Genomic DNA, 21,232 nt, shown 5'->3' with positions numbered 1-21,232 from the left:
AAATATCAAAAGACTTGGGGTCAAAGCTCTATTTTACTAGAGTTCCACTAAGATCCCAAAAATCTAAATCTTTTTATGGCTGATGGCTTTTAGCATATTTTCTTTTCCCAGTGATATCCTCATTCAAGATATTTTCTACAAGCACATTCTGATACATAACTCCACTAGATTCTGCTCCTGAATGTTTTGCAAAAAGAGCTCTGAAAGTAGAGCAATAGTGAGCTTCACAGAACCATATGCAGTTTTAGACATTTTGCAAATGGTATGAAGTGATTTCTAAAGCCTATTTTAAAACCATTCTACTGCTATAGAGGCCACACAGAGAAAAAAAAGGGAAAAGCTCTAAGGTTCTCAACATATCAACTCCTACATACCTCAGGAAATGCAAAATGAGCTGTTTAATGCAAAGACACAATATTATGTAGTTCTGACTGTTTCTGGGTATCAATCATAAAAATTCTATAACATAAAAACCTAAATAAATATGCAAATAACAGTAAAAACTCCAATGTATCATATGCATCTAAAGGTATATTCAGTTTTTTTATCCTTATTAAAATACATAGCTACCCACACAAAAAAAGTAAGGTTTTCTAACCTTTCAAAGTCACCTTGCCTTGTAAATTTTGATAACCTATACACGGCCCAGTTGTTAAGCTGTTTAGAGGTCATTCCTCTTCCATTATCTATCACTGCAACAGCAGGTTTTCCTTGTGTTTCATCAAAAAGCTATGAAACAAAATAAGTTCAAAAAGACAGGAAAAGTTAAATCAATATTTGAAACATAAAAAGGTAAATATGAAAAAAAGATCCAATGTGTTCACTTATACATTACTGATGGAAGTGTAAATTAATACAATTTTCTGAAGCAGTGTGTATCAAAAGCCTCAGAATTCTTCATGTCCTTTAGCCTAGAAATTCCATTTCTCAGAATTAACTTAAGGAAATATTCAGAGACATGTACGAAGATGTATAAGAATGTTCGTCATTCCAGCATTCCTTCCAGTGGCAAAAATACAGAAAAAAATCTAAATATTTGACAACAGAACACAAACTACCCAATTTATATTATAGTCAATAAGCCACTGCAACAATGGAATATTACACTGCAGAACATTCATGATGCGGCACATATTAACAATGTACTGTTAAGGGAAAGTAGAAGATTACAAAAAAACAAATGTACACATACATGTACACATATATGCATAGAAAAAAACATAAAAAAATTTAACAATGGATGAAGAGACATCTGAAAATTATTTCTACTTTTAGTTTTATCTTTATTTTCTAATTTTCTCCAATAAACTTTTACTATTCTTACAAAAGGAAAAGTTAAATTGCTTTACATTCCTTACCAATTTGATCTGTATTCTTCTAACATCAGTGTTACGAGAAGTAGCAGACAATGAATTGTCAATTAATTCTGCAAGAGCAAATGCTGCAAGAGATTAAGAAAACATTGCTTAACTTTTTCCTCCCACATACTTTATATAAAAGTTCAAAGAAGAAGAAACTCTCAAGTACCTTAAAGCCAAAGAGCTAGAATTAAAGTATTATCCTGATCCTAATGATCTAACACATAATAAAGGCATCATCACCAATCACCACCAGCATCAAAAAAGCAGTCATCAATCAGTACTTGTTTGGCACTATACAGCATGAGTCAGCCAGCCATGATTCCTGGCTTCAAGGAGTTTATAATCTAAAGACAGACATACAGACATTAAAAGACAAACAGAAGACCATAACCATAAAATCAAATAGTCTGCGGTATGTAATTACATCATGCACAAGTCCAAGTAAGCACATTTAGAAATATGAGGGCAAATATAAACAATAAGTATCTCTCTCTTTTTCTTTAATTTCCAATACTGCTCATCTGCAAGATAAGTATCTCCTGAAAGCTAATTTGGATACAAAATTCTTATGACTAACAAATTTTTCAAGTGAGAGAATATATCTGCTCAACTGACACAGAACTGCTATTGATTCACTACCACACTACCAACTTGATATTCAATCTATCACTGGCTCAACATTAACTAAATATTCTCCTTTCTTCAAGATCACTATTCACACTATTTCCTGCTTTTATTCCCTTAGTTAAAAAGAAAGGGAACATATCAAATTTACATATCTTAATTCTGTAGAAGCTTAACCCAACAAAAGCTTTAATTAATCCAAAGTAGCACTCCAGGCTGGACGTAGTGGCTCATGCCTGTAATCCCAGTACTTTGGGAGACCAAGGAGGGCTGATCACCTGAGGTCAGAAGTTTGAGATCAGCCTCGCCAACATGGCAAAACCCCATCTCTACTAAAAATACAAAACGTAGGTGGGTGAGGTGGCGAGTGCCTATAATCTCAGCTACTAGGAAGGTTGAGGCAGGAGAATCGCTTGAATCTAGAAGGTGGAGGTTGCAGTGAGCTGAGATCATGCCACTACACTCCAGCATGGGTGGCAGAATGAGACGTCATCTCAAAAAACAAAACAAACAAATAAAAAAGTAGCCCTCCAGCAAGCACTTCTACTCATCTTAAATACTCCAAGGATAGCTATGTTATAAACTAATTGCAAAGAAGTTACCACAAATCAGATTATGTACAAGGGTCTGGCTAAAGATAACTCCAGAAGATGAAGAAGGGACACTGTAGGAAATGGCAGGAAAAGAAACTTAAAGAGAAATTTGGGAAGAAAGAAATGAGTAGAATTTAGAATCTGATTAGATGAAAAAGAAGAGGGGAAAAAGAAATTCAAGATGCATTTGAGTCTCTGCCTCTAGAAGACTGATAAATGGTAGTATTTCCCATAAAGAGGAAATTTAGAAGGGAGGAAAGAAAAATTCAGGTTAGCACTGATGCCATACCACCACATTAAGTTCAATGAGCAGAGGTGTTCCAAAGAAAGCTGAAGCAGATACTGTGCTTAATTGAGACTAAAGACAGTTAGAGATAAAGACTTTTGCTTCATTAGATAGGTATAATAGATAAGGCTTGGATCAGTTTACTAAAAGTATAAAAAGATCAATACGACTTGAAGAAATGTCCACCAGTCAAAAAGAACCAGAAGTAGGGAAACAGACGTAGGGAAAGATCCAGGAATGTACAGTAAAGTCACAGAAATCAAACCAAGAATGTGAACACTGAGTTTCTCTGCTTATCCATATAATGATGGTATGAATGAAAACTGATATGGTTTTTATATCTTTTCATAATGATGGTAGAATGAAAACTAATCAATCTGAAATAGTTAAACTACGTTAAAAGACTTTAAAATGAATACTTCTGTTGACTCTACAATTACACATTTACCAATTTATACTCAGGAAAAAAATTAAAGATTCACTCAAAAAAAAAAATTTTTTTTGAGATGTACTCTTGTTCTGTCGCCCAAGGATGGAGTGGCGGTGGCATGATCTTGGCTCACTGCAACCTCCGCCTCCCAGGTTCAAGCAATTCTCTTGCCTCAGCCTCTTGAGTAGCTGGGATAACAGGTGCCTGCCTCCACGCCTGGCCAATTTTGTATTTTTAGTAGAGACAGTGTTTCACCATGTTGGCCAGGATGGTCTCGAACTTCTCACCTCAAGTGATCTGCCTGCCTCGGCCTTCCAAAGTGCTGGAATTACAGGCGTCAGCCACTGCGCCCAGCCAGATTCACTCAATTTTAAAATATTTAAGCACCTACTATGTCCCAAGCATTGTTCTAGGAACAGAACAAAGCAGATGAAAGTTCTGTTCTTAAGGATTTAACATTCTAATGGAGGAATGTGGGAAAGAAAACATAATCATAATAAATAAATAAATAAATTCTACAGCATGTTAGAAGATGGTATGTACAATGGAGAAAAAAGAGAAATGAAATAAACTGACAGTAAAAACACAGAGGGAATACAGTTGCAATTAAATAGAGTAAGATTTGTTGAAAAGACAACAGATAACCAAGACTTGGATGAACTGAGGGAGTAAGTCCAGGGCTAACTGGAGGAACAGCATTCCAAGCAGAGGGCCCTAAGCTGAGAATATGGATGGCACTGGAGGGGAGTGAAAAAGCCAAAAACGTAGTAGAAACAAAGTCAGAGAGATGCAAAGCAGAGCTACTAAGGTCCTGCACATAACTGTAAGGACTTTGGCTTTTACTCTTAGTAAAATGGGGAGCCATGAGTGCCTTCAGCAGAAGAGTGACACAATCTGAGTTCTCAAACCTTTTATGGGCAGGGATGAAAAGACAGATACCAGTTAACTAGCACTTAGTGTAATCCAGGTGATATGATGGTACCTCAGACCAGGTGGTAGCGACAGCAGGGGTGAGAAATGGTCATTTCAAGATAAACATTGAGAATAGGACCCAAAGGATTTTCTGTTGGATTAAATACGAGGTATGAGACATGCAAGTATCAATTTGATTTTTGGCCTGTGCAGCTGGAAGGACACAGTGATAATCAATTCAGATGGGGAAAACTATCTGTGGTATAAAATTCAGTGAGCAGATGATGGTTCCCATTTTAGATATCCTGGAGGAGATGCCACATAGGAAGCTGGATGGATAAAACTGGAATTCAAGAGATAAACCTGGTACCATTTTCAATATTTAACTAAAAATCATTTCTTACCTCCTCCTTGTGAGAGTCACTTCCATAATGATCTTATTTAGAACCATGAGATAGGACCTGATCACCAAGTGAGAAAGTAAGATACAAGATAAAGGGCAAGGACTAAGCCCTGAGGCACTTCAACATTAAGAAGATGGGGAGAGAAGAAACTGCAGGCAGTGAGGTAAGAAGAAAATCAAGGTGCTTATAATCCTGGAGCTTTGGGAGGCCAAGGCAGAGGATAATTTGAGACCAGCAATTTGAGACCAGCCTGGGCAACATAGCGAGATTCAATCTCTACAAAGAAAATTTTATTTTTATTTTTAATTGCATTTTAGGTTTTGGGGTACATGTGAAGAACATGTAAGACTGTTGCACAGGTACACACATGTATTTTTAATTTTTAGAAACAGAGTCTCACTCTGTTGCCCAGGCTGAACTTCAGTGGCACAGTCACAGCTCACTGCAGCCTCGAATTCCTTGACTCAAGCAATCCCCTGCCTCTGCTTCCCAAGTAGCTAAGCAAGGAAGGCACCACAACGTCCAAATAATTTACATATTTTTTTGTAAAGATGAGGTCTCATTATATCACCTAGGCTGGTCCTGAAGTCCTGGTCTCAAGTGATCTTCCAACCTCAGCCTCTCAAAGTACTGGTATTACAGGCATGCGGCACTGCATTCAGCTACAGATTTTTTTAATTAGCTGTGCATGTTGATATGCACCTGTAGTCCTAGTCATTTAGGAGACTGAGGCAGGAGGACTGCTTAAGCTCATGAGTTTGAAGCTACAGTGTGCTGTGGTCACACCACTGCAAAAAGGAAGAAGATCAAGAATATGGACTCTCAAAAGCCAAATGAGAAAAGTATGTCAAAAAGGAAGAAGTGACAAAACAATCTCAAATAACATTTCAAGAAAAATGAGAACTGAAAATTGAAAACTGATCACTGGATTTGGTTGTTGGTGGCCATAAAAGAGTGGGTACAGTAGAGTGGTAGGCGAAAATGCCTGGTCAGAGTAAGTAGGAAAAAATGGGAGGAAAAGAAGTACTGCTGACAGTGAATGCAGTCAACTCTTTGGAGGAGTTTTGCTATAAACGGGAGCAAAAAATTAGGCAGTAGCTAGTGAAGGAAGGAAGACTACAGTGTTTCTAAGACTGGAGACCTTTTTTGTACAAAAAGAACGATGTAGGAGGTAATAAATGTACTAGTTATATATTCAAGCTCTGAAGTCACTCTGCTAAAGTTTAAATGCTAGCTCAACTATTCACTAGTAGGGTGGCCTTGGGCAAGTTACCTAAAATCTCTTAGCCCCAGTTAATTCTGCAAAACAGGATCTTTACCTACCACACAGGATTAAGAAGTAAATGAGACAATGCTCATTAAGTACCTTGCACAATGCCTGGCACCCTAGCCAACAGTAATAATAGTAGTGGAAGTGGTATGTTAAGAAAACACACAAAGATTTAGTCACAAGAACATTCAGGGTTATTTGTAACCATAACAAAATTAAAACAACCTAAATGTCTAATGGAAGAACATTGTTCAGGCCAGGCACAGTGGCTTGTGTCTATAATCCCAGTACTTTGGGAGGCAAGGCAGGGGGATCACTTGAGGTCAGGAGTTTGAGACCAGCATGGTCAACATGATTTTTGGTAGAAACCCTATCTCTACTAAAAACGCAAAAATCAGCCTGGCATGGTGGTGCATGCCTGTAATCCCAGCTACTTGGGAGGCTGAAGCAGGAGAATCGCTGGAAATCGGGGGCAGAGGTTGCAGTGAGCCAAGATCGCACCATTGCACTCCAGGCTGAGCAAGAGAGAGAGACTCTGTCTCAAAAAAACAAACAAAAGAATACTGTTGAAATAAATTGTTACCTAAATATTATCAAAATATATACAGCAAGACATATATATTAAAAGATGTTCACTTTTAAACAAAATGTAGGTTAAAGAAGTATGCAGCATATAAAACCATTAAAAACAAGTAATATGAAAAGGTCTGAAATGATAAACACCAAAGTGTTAGCGGTGATGATGTCTGGGTAGTAGAGATATTCTTTATGTTCTTCTTGCTTATCTATGTTTTCTGATTTCCTGCAAACAAGTATACACATATAAGAAAAAAATAATTTTAACACAAAAGTTGCCAATGAACATGTAAGTAGTATTAGACACCTTGGCAGGTCCAGAAAGAGAGGATTCAGTAAATCAATCGATTTGTAAAGATCACTAGCAGACAGTCCAGAAACAAGAAAGAAACTAGCAAGTAGTAAAGGTAGAAGGAAATGATAAAGACATGGAAATAAGAACACAAACTACTAACCTATGCAATCTAGCTCTATGTATTGGCATAGCAAAAAAAAGTATTTTCTTAATTGGGAAAGGTCTATTGGAGACAAGGAAGAATAAATCAGAAGAAGAGAGTATAAAGGAGATGGAAAGCTCTATAGGTACAAGACCCCTTATGAAAGGGGTCTTGAAAAGGAATGAGTTCTACTAGTAGGTTAGTTTTAAAAGTTTCTTTTCATTGAAGATGACATAGGTAGAAGAAAACATAATAATACTGTGATGAATTTGAGTAAGAAAGAAAATGAGTGGCCAGTCTTCTAATAAAGTATAAGATGATTTATAAAAAGTGGAGGAATGGGACACCTGATCAGGGGATAAAGGCAGGTAATATTTTATCAAAATTAGTATGAATGAGATACTTACGCAAAGGATTTTGCCCTTCACTTGCATAATATTCATACATGCCACTTTTAACCAGTGTGTCATAGTGAGGTAAGAAGTCAATTCGTTCTTTTGTAGCTGTCAGTAGTAACTGATTGACTGACTGCAGCAGGTATAAGGTGACTCCATCTTTAACAGTTTCATCTGTAATCAAGAGTGAAAATCATAAGTGCTAGGTCAGCATCAGAAACTCAATGAACTTATAATTGTGAATATACAAATTCTATCTATGAAATTATCTTTAACGATGGTAAGAAAAAACCCCAATCATCTACCCGTAAATTAAGTCATGTTAAGGATATTAATGAAACAAGTACAAATACTTCCATTCATTTCAAACACTCAATTCTTAATAAGTTAAACTATCACAGGAAATCACACAGGGATCTAAAATAGAGTGGTGTCAATATGAATGGAGAATGGCTAAATTCAAATGGAATCAGGCATGAAAAACCAGCTGGTATTGGAAACTAATTAGGTTTTAAAAAAAGATAATGGAATAATCCAAGCTGTTTAAGAAAATTACCTTCAGAAGATTTGTGCTAGGCAGAATCATCTTCTGTAGCCATAACTGATATCAACTATCAACAAGCTTGAAAAATATAACCTCTGTGCAAACTATGTACATATAGCCAGTTTCCTTCCCCATCCCAACAAGTTAGCAAAAATCATCAACAGATTTAGATGCATATCTAATAAAAGTTATTGCTATATCATGTACCAGATTTTATTAAATAAAAAAGCATGAATTTAGTAATATTGTTTACCTACCAAAATTATCACAGGTAATTTCTTTCCTACTTGTTGTTGTAATAACAAATTTTTCTTCAGGTGAAATGCCAAGTGTCTATCCAAAATAAGAAATAAAATCACTTATTACACAAAGGAAATTAATGTATTATTCAAATATATAAAAATATGAAAATATTGATAGTACATAATTCTGTAACAATTACTACACTTATCTAGGAATATAAAACTCAGTATATTTAAATTTTGCCTTTGCATAATTAATACAGCATAAATCTGTATAAATTGTTTATTTAACAAGGTCATTTTTTTCTGCTACTATAAGCCACCTGGGAACACTAGTGATTAGAGGGAACATTTTTAAAGTGTTTTAACATCAGTAGAACCCACCCAGACAAAAGACATAGTATTTCATACCAACGTGCAAGTTATCAACTTATTTGGAACAAAGCTTTAACATAACACTTATGTTCATATAGACTAAATATTTAAGTATGCAAAAACAAAATAGAAAAACAGAAGTTAGCATTTTAGGCCAGGCACAGTGGCTCAAGCCTGTAATCCCAGCACTTTGGGAGGCCGAGGCGGGTGGATCACGAGGTCAAGAGATCGAGACCATCCTGGTCAACATGGTGAAACCCTGTCTCTACTAAAAATACAAAAAATTAGCTGGGCATGGTGGCGCATGCCTGTAATCCCAGCTACTCAGGAGGCGGAGGCAGGAGAATTGCCTGAATCCAGGAGGCGGAGGTTGCGGTGAGCCGAGATCGCACCACTGCACTCCAGCCTGGGTAACAAAAATGAAACTCCATCTCAAAAAAAACAAGTTAGCGTTTTATAGCACGAAGGGAAGAACAGTCATGCTATACAAGACATACAGGTCATTCGAAATAATAACTTTAAAAATTAAAGCAAATTATAAATTAGAAGGAACTTGGCCGGGTGCAGTGGCACACTCCTGTATTCCCAGTACTTTGGGAGGCTGAGGAGGGGGAAATCATGAGGTCAGGAGTTTAAGACCAGCCTAACCAACATGATGAAACCCTGTCTCTACTAGAAATACAAAAATAAGCATGGTGGCGTGCACCTGTAATCTCAGCTACTCAAGAGCCTGCGACAGAAGAATCGCTTGAACCCAGGAGGTGGAGGCTGCAGTGAGCTGAGCTTGCAGTGAGCCAAGATGGGGCTACTGCACTCCAGCCTGGGCAACAGAAGGAGACTCTGTCTCAGAAAAAAAAAAAAAAAAAGAGGAAAATTGCAACAAGAAACAAAAGGTTGGCATCCTTAACAGACAAAAAGCCTTCATTAATCAAAACAAGGATCAACAAAGAGAAAAAGTAAAAACACAAAAAAATGAAAAGGAGAAAATACAAATGACCAATGAACACATGAATTGTAAAATATCAATCAAAAAATGAGAATTAGAAAAGTGGTTAACATTTTCATTTACATTAAAAATAAAAGATACACGCTCTGTCTAAAATGAAACAATTACAGCAATGTACAGGTTTCTGTTTCAGGTAGTAATGGACTAGTCCAGATAAACATTCTTACTGAAAACAACTAAAAAATCTAGGCTAGTCAAACTTAAATATTCAGTAATGATATTAATAAAAACCCTATTGCTCACCACTGGAATGAGCTACTGAACAAACTTCTCACACTGAACCCTGACAAGTTAAAGGCAAAGAACAAATTATTTACACTGCTTTTCTTGTAACAATGGTATTTCAGGGTAACCAAACAGCTCTAGCTGATGAGACAAAGTTGTTCTTTAAAGAATTCCAGCTAATAAATACAGGAGAAATGGCAAATCAGATCAAAACTTTCTTGTGGAGGGATCCTGCTGAAATCAGGTGAATCCTAAGATTTCGATGTTAGCATTGCTATGAGTGGCTGAAACACTCACACCTCATGTGCCTCCCAATATAATGCCACATGAAGTACCAGAACTACCTACAAAGTATTCTTTCCCTCCTGACCCCAAAGAAGTTGAACCTAAATCAAATCAGGCCTTTAAAGCTAGCTTCTAGTTTACAGAATATATATGGAGATAAATTAATGCCATAAAAGAGCATAAACAAATCCAGAATGTGGAATATTAAAAACCTAGTTGAGTTGGGCATGGTGGCTCACGCCTGTAATCCCAGCACTTTGGGAGGCCGAGACGGGTAGATCACGAGGTCAGGTGTTCAAGATCAGCCTGGCCAAGATGGTTAAACCCCGTCTCTACTCAAAATACAAAAATTAGCCGGGCATGGTAGCACGAGCCTGTAATCCCAGCTACCTGGAAGGCTGAGGCAGAGAACTGCTTAAAACCAAGAGGCGGAAGTTGCAGTGAGCCGAGATCATGCCACTGCACTCCAGCCTGGGCGACAGAGCGAGGCTCCGTCTCAAAAAAAACAAAAAACAAAAAAAAAACCTGATTGATTTATTCAAGAGGTCAGCTGCAAGAAAACTAAAGAGACTGGGGAAGGAGGAATCTGCTCAAATACTTTAAACTGAAAAGAATTAGGCAACATAAAAAACAAGTTTAATGTGAGGACTATGTCAGCTCCTGATTGAAACAAACCAACTATAAAAAACTACTTTTAAACATTCTGAGAACTCAATATGGACAGGGACATAAGATAATATTAAAAATGCAGACCGGGCGCGGTGGTTCAAGCCTGTAATCCCAGCACTTTGGGAGGCTGAGGCGGGTGGATCACAAGGTCAAGAGATCGAGACCATCCTGGTCAACATGGTGAAACCCCGTCTCTACTAAAAATACAAAAAATTAGCTGAGCATGGTGGTGCGTGCCTGTAATCCCATCTACTCAGGAGGCTGAGGCAGGAGAATTGCCTGAACTCAGGAGGCGGAGGTTGCGGTAAGCCGAGATCGCGCCATTGCACTCCAGCCTGGGTAACAAGAGCGAAACTCCGTCTCAAAAAAAAAAAAAAAAAATGCAGGCCGGGTGCGGTGGCTCACGCCTGTAATCCTAGCACTTTGGGAGGCCGAGGTGGGTGGATCACCTGAGGTCAGGAGTTCAAGACCAGCCTGGCCATCATGGCGAAACCCCATCTTTAAAATAAATAAATAAATAAAGAGAAAAATGCTTAATTTTAATGGTTTGATAATACATATTTATGCTGAAGTATATAGAGTGAAATAACCTAAGACCTAGAATGTGCTTTAAATACAGTACCAAAGACAAAAATGATGCTAGTGTGGTAAATTCCTGGTAACTTGAATCTGGATAAGTACACTGGGGTTCAATAGATGACTCTCTCTTTGTATATGTCTGAAGCTTTTCATAAGAAAATTTCTACTTTAAAATATCCTGGAATAGACCAGTGGAAGAGAACAGAGGGCCCTAAGACAGGTCTGCATATATACGCATGGAGAGCTAGCAAACAGAAGAGGTGACATTACAAATTGGTGAGGAAAGAATAAACTATCCAACGAATGATATTAAGACAACTAGTTGTCCAACATGAAAACAGATCAAATATACACCTTAACTTACACAAAAATAAATTCCAGGAGGATTAAAGCAGCTGTACATTAGCCCAAAATTATAAAAGAAAACATAGGGAAATAATTTTGAGTGAGCATAAAGGGATTTCTGAAAACATACAATAGTGGGCCAGGCACAGTGTTCACAGCTGTAATCTGAAGCACTTTAGGAGGTCAAAGTGGGCAGATTGCTTGGGCTCAGGAGTTGGAGACCAGCCTGGACAACATGGTAAAACCCCATCACTACAAAAAAACAGGAAAAAAAAAAAAATAGCCGGGCGTGGTGATGCACACATGTAGTCACAGCCACTCAAGAGGCTGAGGTGGGAGAATCCCCTGAGCCTGGGAGGCCAAGGCTGTAGTGAGCCATGATCACACACTACTGAACTCCAGCTTGGGTGACTGAGTGAGACCCTGTCTCAAAAGATGCAAATAGCACAAGTCATAAAGAAAAAGACCAGACAACATAAAAAGATTAACATCACTAGTTATCAGAGAAATTAATATAAATTATCATTCTCATCAGGTAGGCAAAAATATTAAATTCTGAACCCATTAAGTATAGGCCTCTGTACAGGGAAATAGGTATCTTATACACTGCTGGTATGACTCAAAAAAGGTACAAACATAAAGTAATTAATTTGGCATACTTTAGTAAAGTTAAAAGCTACTCATGGCCAGGCACGGTGGCTCATGCCTGTAATCCCAGCACTTTGGGAGGCTGAGGCAGGTGGATCAAGTTCAGGAGATCAAGACCATCCTGGCTGACACAGTAAAACCCTGTCTCTACTAAAAACACAAAAAATTAGCTGGCTTGGTGACATGCACCTGTAATCCCAGCTACTCAGGAAGCTGAGGCAGGAGAATCACTTGAATCTGGGAGGCAGAGGTTGCAGTGAGCCGAGATTGCACCAATGTACTCCAGACTTGTGACAGAACAAAACTCAGTCTCAAAAAAAAAGATACTCATATTCCATGCAATTCCACCCTAGAGAAATAAAGGCATGAACATAAACTACCTGAGAAGCTTCTATCTGTCTAACAGAGACAAAATCTGACCTAACAGATTTTTTATTAGAATTTATATAATCATGACAGTTATGCATTTTTAAATTCCTTACTACTTTTTTATTTCTACGATGTCCCAATTTTTTTTTTTTTTTTCATTTTTTACATGGAGTCTCACTCTGTTGCCCACGCTGGAATGCAGTGGCTCACTGTAACCTCCGCCTCTCGGGTTGAAGCAATTCTGCTGCCTTGGCTTCCCAAGTAGCTGGGACTACAGGCGTATGCCACCACACCCAGCTAATTTTTGTATTTTTAGTAGAGACTGGGTTTAACCATGTTGGTCAGGTTGGTCTTGAACTCCTGACCTCAGATGATCTGTCCACCTCGGCTTCCCAAAGTGTTGGGATTAGAGGTGTGAGCCACCAGCCTCAGCCAGTGTCCCAATTGTTAAATCATATAATTATGCATCCTGTAGAACAAAATGTGCTTTTACAGTTACTGAAAAACTATGTACAAATGACTTTTTTAAGATCTATGTTCACCTAAAAAGTATTATATCTAATTATTCCATATAATCTCCACATAAGTCTATTATTTTTTCTTCATTTTTTGAAGTTTTGAGTACTTTTCTAGGATAATTGCATAGAATAGTTTATTTAGCCTTCACCAACCACATAGAAGACTTCCGCTATCCCCAGCTGTCAAATTACCTATGGATAGGTATGCTAGCACCTTACTCTCTTCTTCAAACACTGGCAACTGTGTTATCATTCCGGACTAATTGTATCCAGTTTTGCCTATATTTTCCTCCACTGGAGCAAATGGTTCATTTCCTTTTTGTTTTTAATCTATATTAAAAACCCATAAATTTTTCATTTTATTACTTTATTTTTCTTTTTATAGAGATGGGATTTCACCATGTTGGCCAGGCTGGTCTCAAACTCCTGACCTCAGGTGATCTGCCCACCTCGGCCTTCCAAAGTGCTAGGATTACAAGCATGAGCCACCGCACCCGGTCTAAACCCATAGATTTTTAATCCATATTAAAAGCCCATAGATTTTTAATCTATAAATCTATTATTATTCAAGTAAGACACATAAACTATCTTTTTTTTTAAGTTTCTGGATACATGTGCAGAATATGCAGGTTACATAGGTATACATGTGCCATGGTGGTCTGCTGCACCTATCAATCCATCACCCAGGTTTTAAGCCCCACGTGTATTAGGTACTTGTCCTAATACTCTCCCTCCCCTTGCCTCCTATCTCCCGAGAGGTCCCAGTGTGTGATGTTTCCCTCCCTGTGTCCATGTGTTCTCATTGTTCAGCTCTCACTTATGAGTGAGAACATGCGGTGTTTAGTTTTCTGTTCCTGTGTTAGTTTGCTGAGAATGATGCCTTCCAGGGTCATCCATGTCCCTGCAAAAGACATGATCTCATTTTTCTTTATGGCTGCATAGTATTTCATGGTGTATATGTGCCACATTATCTTTATCCAATCGATCATCAATAGTCATTTGGAGTGGTTCCAAGTCTTTACTATTGTATATAATGTTGCAATAAACTTTTAAAATTAATCCATATTTAAAAATCCATGGTTTTTAAATCCACATTAAAAAATCATAATGTTTTAATCAATATTAAAAATCCATATTAAATATCCATGGATTTTTCGCCAGGTGCAGTGGCTCACACCTGTAATCCCAGCACTTTGGGAGGCTGAGGGTGGCAGATCACCTGAGGTCAGGAGTTTCAGACCAGCATGGCCAAGATGGTGAAACGTCATCTCTACTAAAAATAAAAAAATTAGCTGGGTCTGATGGCTGCCGCCTGTAATCCCAGCTACTCAGGAGGCTGAGGCAGGAGAATCACTTGAACCCAGGAGGCTGAGGTGATTTGAGATCACACCATTGCACCCCAGCCTGGGCAATAAGAGCAAAAAAACAAAACAAAACAAAAAAAAAAACCATGGATTTTTAATCTATAAATCTATTATTATTCAAGTAAGGCACAAACTATCTAGCCGGGCGTGGTGGCTGGCACCTGTAATCCCAGCTACACAAGAGGCTAAGGCAGGAGAATTGCTTGAACTTGGGAGGTGAAGCTTGCAATGAGCCGGGATCATGCCACTGCACTCCAGCCTGTGCCATAAATCAAGACTCCATCGCAAAAAAAAAAAAAAAAAAAAAAAAAAAGACACAAACTATCTTTTTGTTTTCCCTGTTTCATCTATAAAAATTATTTCTTGAGTTACAAGTTTTCTAGTATTTTATTATTGTTTACTTGTTTTTTGTGACAAAGTCTGGCTCTATCACAGGCTGGAGTACAGTGATGCGTTCTCAGCTCACTGCAACTTCCGACCCCTGGTTTCAAGTAATTCTCCCTGCCTCAGCCTCTCCAGTAGCTGAGATTACAGGCACCTGACACCAGGCCCAGATAATTTTTGTATTTTTAGTAGAGACGGGTTTTACCCTGAAGGCCAGGCCGATCTCGAACTCTTGACCTCAGGTGATCCACCTGCCTCGACCTCCCAAAATGTTGGAATTACAGGTGTAAGCCACTGTGCCCAGCCTCAACTTCTCTTAAATGTTTAAAGACTAATTAACTTGCAGTGCGTAAAATGGTTACCTATCAAAATGATCACTTAATTTTATTTTCTAAAATTATTTTCTTTCACTATCTCTGAACGACAGGTAATTTTCATCCATGGATGAAATCAGTCAGAAACTACATACTTTACCACTGCTCTGAAACTCTGCAAACCAGCCAGCTTTTAATGTGGCTTTATTATATTTGGTTACCTTACTATGGCACTTGCTACACCCCTGTTTTTGTTTTTTTTTTAATTTCATGTTTATTGTAGAAATGGATGAGCAAATGTTATATTAAAATACAAAGCATCTAAAACAGTCACACAACAAAGAACACTGGACAATTCCTTCAAATTGGTGGCAGGGGGATATTCACACATGGGACTTTATATCTGGGTGTATTTAAGGACTAACCAAATGAGTCATTTTCTAATCATTGATTCTGCAAGACCACAAGGGCTCAGGTGAGTCAACAGCTGTTTATCAGAGGTCTAAGGGCTTTTTTCAGATTTGTCCTTTCCATTTCTTCCCTCTCCTTTTTCCTGAGGTGAACTTTCTTCAAATAACAATTTAAAGCAGGGAGTGGTGGCTCAGCCTGTAATCTCAGCACTTTGGGAGGCCAAGCTGGGTGGATCAACTGAGGTCAGGAGTTCAGGATCAGCCTGGCTAACATGGCAAAACCCTGTCTCTACTAAAAGTATAAAAATTAACCAGGTGTGGTGGCAGGTGGCTGTAATCCCAGTACTCAGGAGGCTGAGGCAGGAGAACCACTTGAACCTGGGAGGCAGAGGTTGCAGTGGGTTGAGATCACGCCCCTGCACTCCAGCCTGGGTGACAGAGCAAGACTCCATCTCAAAATAAATAAATAAATAAATAAGTAACAGTTTAGGATCCCTAACACTGCTTGACACTACAAACATTTATTGGTTTAATTTACATTTTAACAAAAACTTTAATTTAGTATATTGTTTTGTCTCTTCCTCTAAGGACAAAAGTGATGGTTCTAATAAACAGTGTGGAGTAGTTATGTTTTTTTTTTAATACATACACACACACACACACACACGCATGCATGCGCGCTTTGGAATATCAAATTGACCTAGATTCCAATCCCAGTTTCACTGCTTGTTAACCATATAATCTCAGTTTAATTCAGTTCTTCAAGTATATAATGGAGACAAAGTTATAGGATCTGCAGCATAATCTAATAATGCTTAAAACAAGTTAAACAACAACAAAGTTAGCCTTCTTTTTTTCTTACTAGTTGTTCCCTCTCATTTCTAACTAAATTTAAAATTTGTTCTAGCAGGATAAAGTGGGAGGAAGGAGGAAAAGAATCAGTCAAAAGAAATCTTTTCCTTGGTGTTCCAGTTGAAATATTGAAGGAGGGAATAAACACATCTGTTTCCTACAGCAAAGAACATCATTTGAGTAGCGTAACAGAATGAACAGAGGTTCTGGGTTTGAATACTAACTTGAGTTTCACTATTTGACTTAGATGAGTCACCATCTTCACAACTGTGTTTACACTTCTGTAATAAAAGGCCAATGATACTTCCTTTATTTATCTAAGAGTTACTGAGACATCTCACAAGAGAAAAGAGAGAAACAGTGCATTTCTAGAGGAAGGGTAAAGTAGCAAAACGTTTTCAAAAAGTAATTTTAAAATATGTAACAAGAGCTTTAAAGATGTGTCTCATTTTTGACCCAGGAATTTCACTTCTAAGATTCCAAACTAAGCAAACAATAATAAAGACATAAAAGGCTATGTTTTACTCAAAGATGTCCGTCCGCTAAGTGCGGTGGCTCAGGCCAGTAATCCCAGCACTTTGGGAGGCAGGTGGATCTCTTGAGCCCAGGAGTTTGAGACCAGCCTGGGCAACATAGTAAAACCCCATAGGTACTAAATACACACACACACACACACACACACACACACACACACACACAGTAGCTGGGCATGGTGGCGCTCACTTGTAGTCCCAGCTACCTGGAGGGCTAAGGTGGGAGGATCACCTGAGCCCAGGAATATATGAGCCTGGGAAAATATATGTTTACCATAGCATTAATTAAATTTTTTTTTAAAAATAAAAGTAATGTAAATGTCAACAGAAAGGAAAGATACGGTTATGTAACCCGTGATAGCAAACGAACTATTTCAAATTTTGATTTGAAGACCTTCGTTAAATAAATGCTTCTGACACTATTAAGTGAAAAAATTCATAGAATATAAAACACATTTTAATAATTTTTAAAACATGGAGTAGGAAGATGAAGGAAAGCTGAAAAGACATAACTTCAGATGCTGAGTAGTTATACAGTAGTTTTACAGCGAGTAAAAGATTTACTTTCTTACCCCCCATTTTATTTAATGTACTGATAGTTTTACAATAAACATAACAAATTTAAAGTTTCCCTTTCGTGGAATGGTTCTGAATACCAAGTATTCAACAAAAAAGATGAGCATTGATTCACTTTTCAAACAACGGGTATCTACTACATTCAGGCACAGAATTAACTTCAGAGTGGATAGGTTTTTGTCTTCATTTATCCATTCTAATCTGAGCATTTACAATGTGGCAGGCACAGTTCTAGACGCTGGGACTACAGCTGTGAACAAAAGAAAGTCCTTACTTCCTAAATCGTTTTTATTCTACGGATCATAATATCAATTACTTCAGTAACCATACAAGTTATATCTCTAGAACATTTCTAAACCTATCAGCCTTCTCAAGACAAAACACGGCTTCAAAGCTCTTTTCCTTGGAAGCACCGCTTAAAAAGGGACCTCGTGTGGTTAATTCAGGGCATGACAATATTCCTTCTTCAAAGCTCAGGCAACGCCACCACCTCGTATCTATAAAGTATTTCTCAGTTTAAAGCAGGTTTCCCTGCAGGTTCATTTCTAAAGCAAACCAATAGACGGGGTAGGTACGTTCTCTGGTGTTCCACGGCCACCCATGCCAACCTTTGACTTGGTTTAGGAATGCCCAAGGGTTAGGGCTCGGAAAATCAGAAGGGCAGCTCTACCTGCAAAGCTGACTTGGACAAGTGTCTCCGTGAGGAAGGAACCTCCCACCTCCCCCCGACAGACCTGCAACCTTGACAGGGACACTGGGGACACCCCGCATCATCTAATGAACCTGGGAGAGATCGACCCCTGGAATTTCACAACTTCTCGCCGTCGCAACACTCACAACAGAGCCCCAGGGTGTTATCTCCGTTCTCTTGTTTAAAAAAAGTTACAAAGTAAAGAGACACCAGCGGCTTTCCCTATAACTGCAGGGCCGCAATCGGGCTCAGCTCGCCCAGGGCCAACAAACGCTGAGGTCTCAACCCAGGACGTCAAGATCTTTCGTAAAAGGAGCGGAGGCAGGAGGACCGCAGAGGGAGGATCGCGGAGGCAGAGGGAGGACCGCGGAGGCAGAGGGAGGATCGCGGAGGCAGAGGGAGGATCGCGGAGTCACGGCGAGGACCGCGGGGGCAGAGGGAGGACCGCAGAGGAGGCGGCTTTGCACTCCGAGGCCCGGGCCAGGGCCCGCCCGAGGCGTCCAGCCACCAGGTCACAGGCATGGCGGGGCACGGGGGAGGGAGCAGCCAAGGCTGCGGGACCAGGACCGGGTGACAGGTTTATTGCCCTTGGGGAACAAGTTGGGTTTCCCGTCACCCTCCCATCCCCAAGTCTACCGCGCATCCCTCCCTCGCCCCCTCGCATACCTGACACACAGTGGCACGGAATCCCGCGTAGTCCGAGCGCTCCCCGACCTGCAGAGGCCGGTCCCCGAGCTCAGACTCCTTTTCGCGCCGGTCAAACAAGTACACCGTTCTGTGGCCCACGCCTCTTCCATCCTCCACTGTCCCCACAGAGGCCCCGCCGGGCCCGCCGCCGTCCGCCGCTGCCATATTGGGGAGAAGGAGAAAAGACAGAGGCGCCGGCCGCCGTGGGGCTCAGGGCTGAGGTGCACGCTCCGCGCGGAGCCTTCAGCTCCAGCCCCCGGGCGGCTCGAGGGCTCGGCCCGGCGCTGTGCAGTTGCGCCTCCGCGGTAGCGGCCGAGCCGCGGCAGGCGCAAGGATCACCCGGGAACCGATTCAAACGCGCTCCTGCCCGTGCACCACGTCACTTCCGCGGCCCGCCACTCCGGAGGAGAAGGGGACGCGCGGCGCGCTCCTCACCGGGCCCGGGCCTGGGCCCAGCGCCTATCGCCGCCCACGCGAGCCTCACAACGCGACCCGCGACCGGCGCCGCCGCCGAGACTGTGGCGCAGGACGCAGACGGGTGGCCGGTGGCGGCGAGGGGGCGGGGCGAATCCAGCAGGCCGCGCGGGCAGGGGCGGGGCTTCGCCTAGCGCGCGGGGCCCGCCCCTTTTGCCTTGGCGGAGTGGGAGGCTGAGTCCTTTCTAGCGCCTGCGCCCTGCGGGTCGTCTTCAGAGGCTGTGGCGGGAAAGGAAGGCTAGGGGGCTGCGGGGGAATCTCCCGAAGAGCTGTGTTCTCTTGGCGGAAAGGGCCCCGCCGCCTTCCGGCCTCGCCGTGATCCCGACCGAGCCTCTAGGTGTCGAACTCGCAGCGCCGCACCAGCTCGCTGAGCGCTCTGCGGCTGGGTCGCGTGGGCGCGACGGCGGGAAGCTTCAGGCCCGCGGTTCTCGCCGGGTAGAGTCCACCGAAGCGAGCACGTGGATCCTATGTCGAGAAAATAGGCGCTACAAGAGCCGGCGCCCCTTTTTCCTCCTCGTTTCCTAGTAGTTCTGGGTAGGCTCCAGCGTGGGCCCCCCGAGAGAAGGCTGGGCCGTGGGAACGTTAGAAGGGCACTCTGTGACGTTCTCATGGACCCTAGAGCGCCGGCTGCGGGCCCTTGAGCGCCGACGGCATTCGGGGTGCGGGGGTGACTCCAGCGCCCCAGTTTTCTCACTACCTGCGCTTCGCGGTCTTCCACGTGCCTGTAAATTGTGAAGAATTAGCCCACGCTAGAGTTACTAGGGTTACATTAGATGTTCGCAAAATTCTTATGGCCTGATAAGTTTTAAGCGAAAGCCTTTAATCATCATTACCGGGCGACGTTAACTATCCTTACCGTGGTTAGGTAGTGCCCTAACTCAGCAAATAAAATGCCGTTGTTAGAGGACGAGGTTTACTCTACAGCTCTTAGAAATCGTGAATATTGTATACTTGAGAGTGATGCGTAAATTCAGAAAACCAAAGGTAGCAGATAGAGAAGTTCTTCAAATCTCAAAATATAAGTTTGGATAATAGTGCGTTTTCTATTTTACTAGGTTTGCTAAAACCTTATGTGGATAGACTTACAAAGTTAGGGTTAAGTTAGAAACCTACATTTGCTTGTTGATATAAAGATGTTTCAAGATTGTGGGGAATGTGTGTATAATTGGCTACACCTGTGCTAGAGGTAGACACCAACTGGAACGAAATTGTGAAGGTGTGTTTGGGGAACATCAATTGTTTGACTGGAAGTGGGGAGAACGGAGCGGTAGATGGTGGAAAAGAAAATTGGAAAGACATATATTGTGGCCAAATGCCGTTCATGTTCCTTAAGGTAGAGGTGGAGGAGGAAGAAGAGAAGACAGAAAAAGAAAAGTAACCCCTGATTCTAATGGGATTTCTTTCAAGTCTGATGTTTTATTTACCTTTCAAATTCATGTGACCGTTTCATATGCCTTTATATAGCGGTGTTTGAGTTAACTGGCTCAGGAAAAGCACAAATTGTTTTTCTAATTCTTAGTTAATAGATAAGATGACTTGCCTCTCTACTTCAGCAAATTGAGATTAGAGCTGGAGGTTCGTCATCAGAGAGATTTCTCATTTCTCTGTAATACCAAATTTTACACAACTCTTTTTTTTTTTTTTTTTTTTTTTTTGAGAGGGAGTGTTACCCAGGCTGGATCAATGCAACCTCCACCTTCCCGGATTCAAGTGATTCTCCTGCCTCAGCCTCCCGAGCAGCTGGGACTAGAGGCGCCCACCACCACACCGGGCTAATTTTTGTATTTTTGGTACAGACGGGGTTTCTCCCTGTTGGCCAGGCTGGTCTTGAACTCCTAACCTCGGGATCTGCCC

At 40.8% G+C, this 21,232-nt stretch overlaps 1 protein-coding gene across 1 annotated transcript in view; it reads right to left on the bottom strand.

Annotated features, from left to right (window-relative positions):
- The window catches only part of SMCHD1 (structural maintenance of chromosomes flexible hinge domain containing 1), a 159,524-nt gene extending 140,122 nt beyond the window's left edge, over window positions 1-19,402 (bottom strand). The window contains exons 1-5 of the mRNA XM_003924806.4: window positions 18,884-19,402; window positions 8,090-8,165; window positions 7,301-7,462; window positions 1,359-1,441; window positions 599-729 (exon numbers count right to left, since the gene is read on the bottom strand). Coding sequence (XP_003924855.3) covers window positions 599-729; window positions 1,359-1,441; window positions 7,301-7,462; window positions 8,090-8,165; window positions 18,884-19,069 — 638 coding nt within the window. The 5' untranslated portion in view covers window positions 19,070-19,402. The remainder of the gene's footprint in view (window positions 1-598; window positions 730-1,358; window positions 1,442-7,300; window positions 7,463-8,089; window positions 8,166-18,883) is intronic.
- Window positions 19,403-21,232: the final 1,830 nt, after the last annotated feature.

Source organism: Saimiri boliviensis, chromosome 13, assembly GCF_048565385.1.
Source record: "Saimiri boliviensis isolate mSaiBol1 chromosome 13, mSaiBol1.pri, whole genome shotgun sequence".
Taxonomy (NCBI): Eukaryota; Metazoa; Chordata; class Mammalia; order Primates; family Cebidae; genus Saimiri; species Saimiri boliviensis.
The sequence above is the reverse complement of the archived record's forward strand: the minus strand, read 5'-3'. Positions and strand labels throughout refer to the sequence as shown.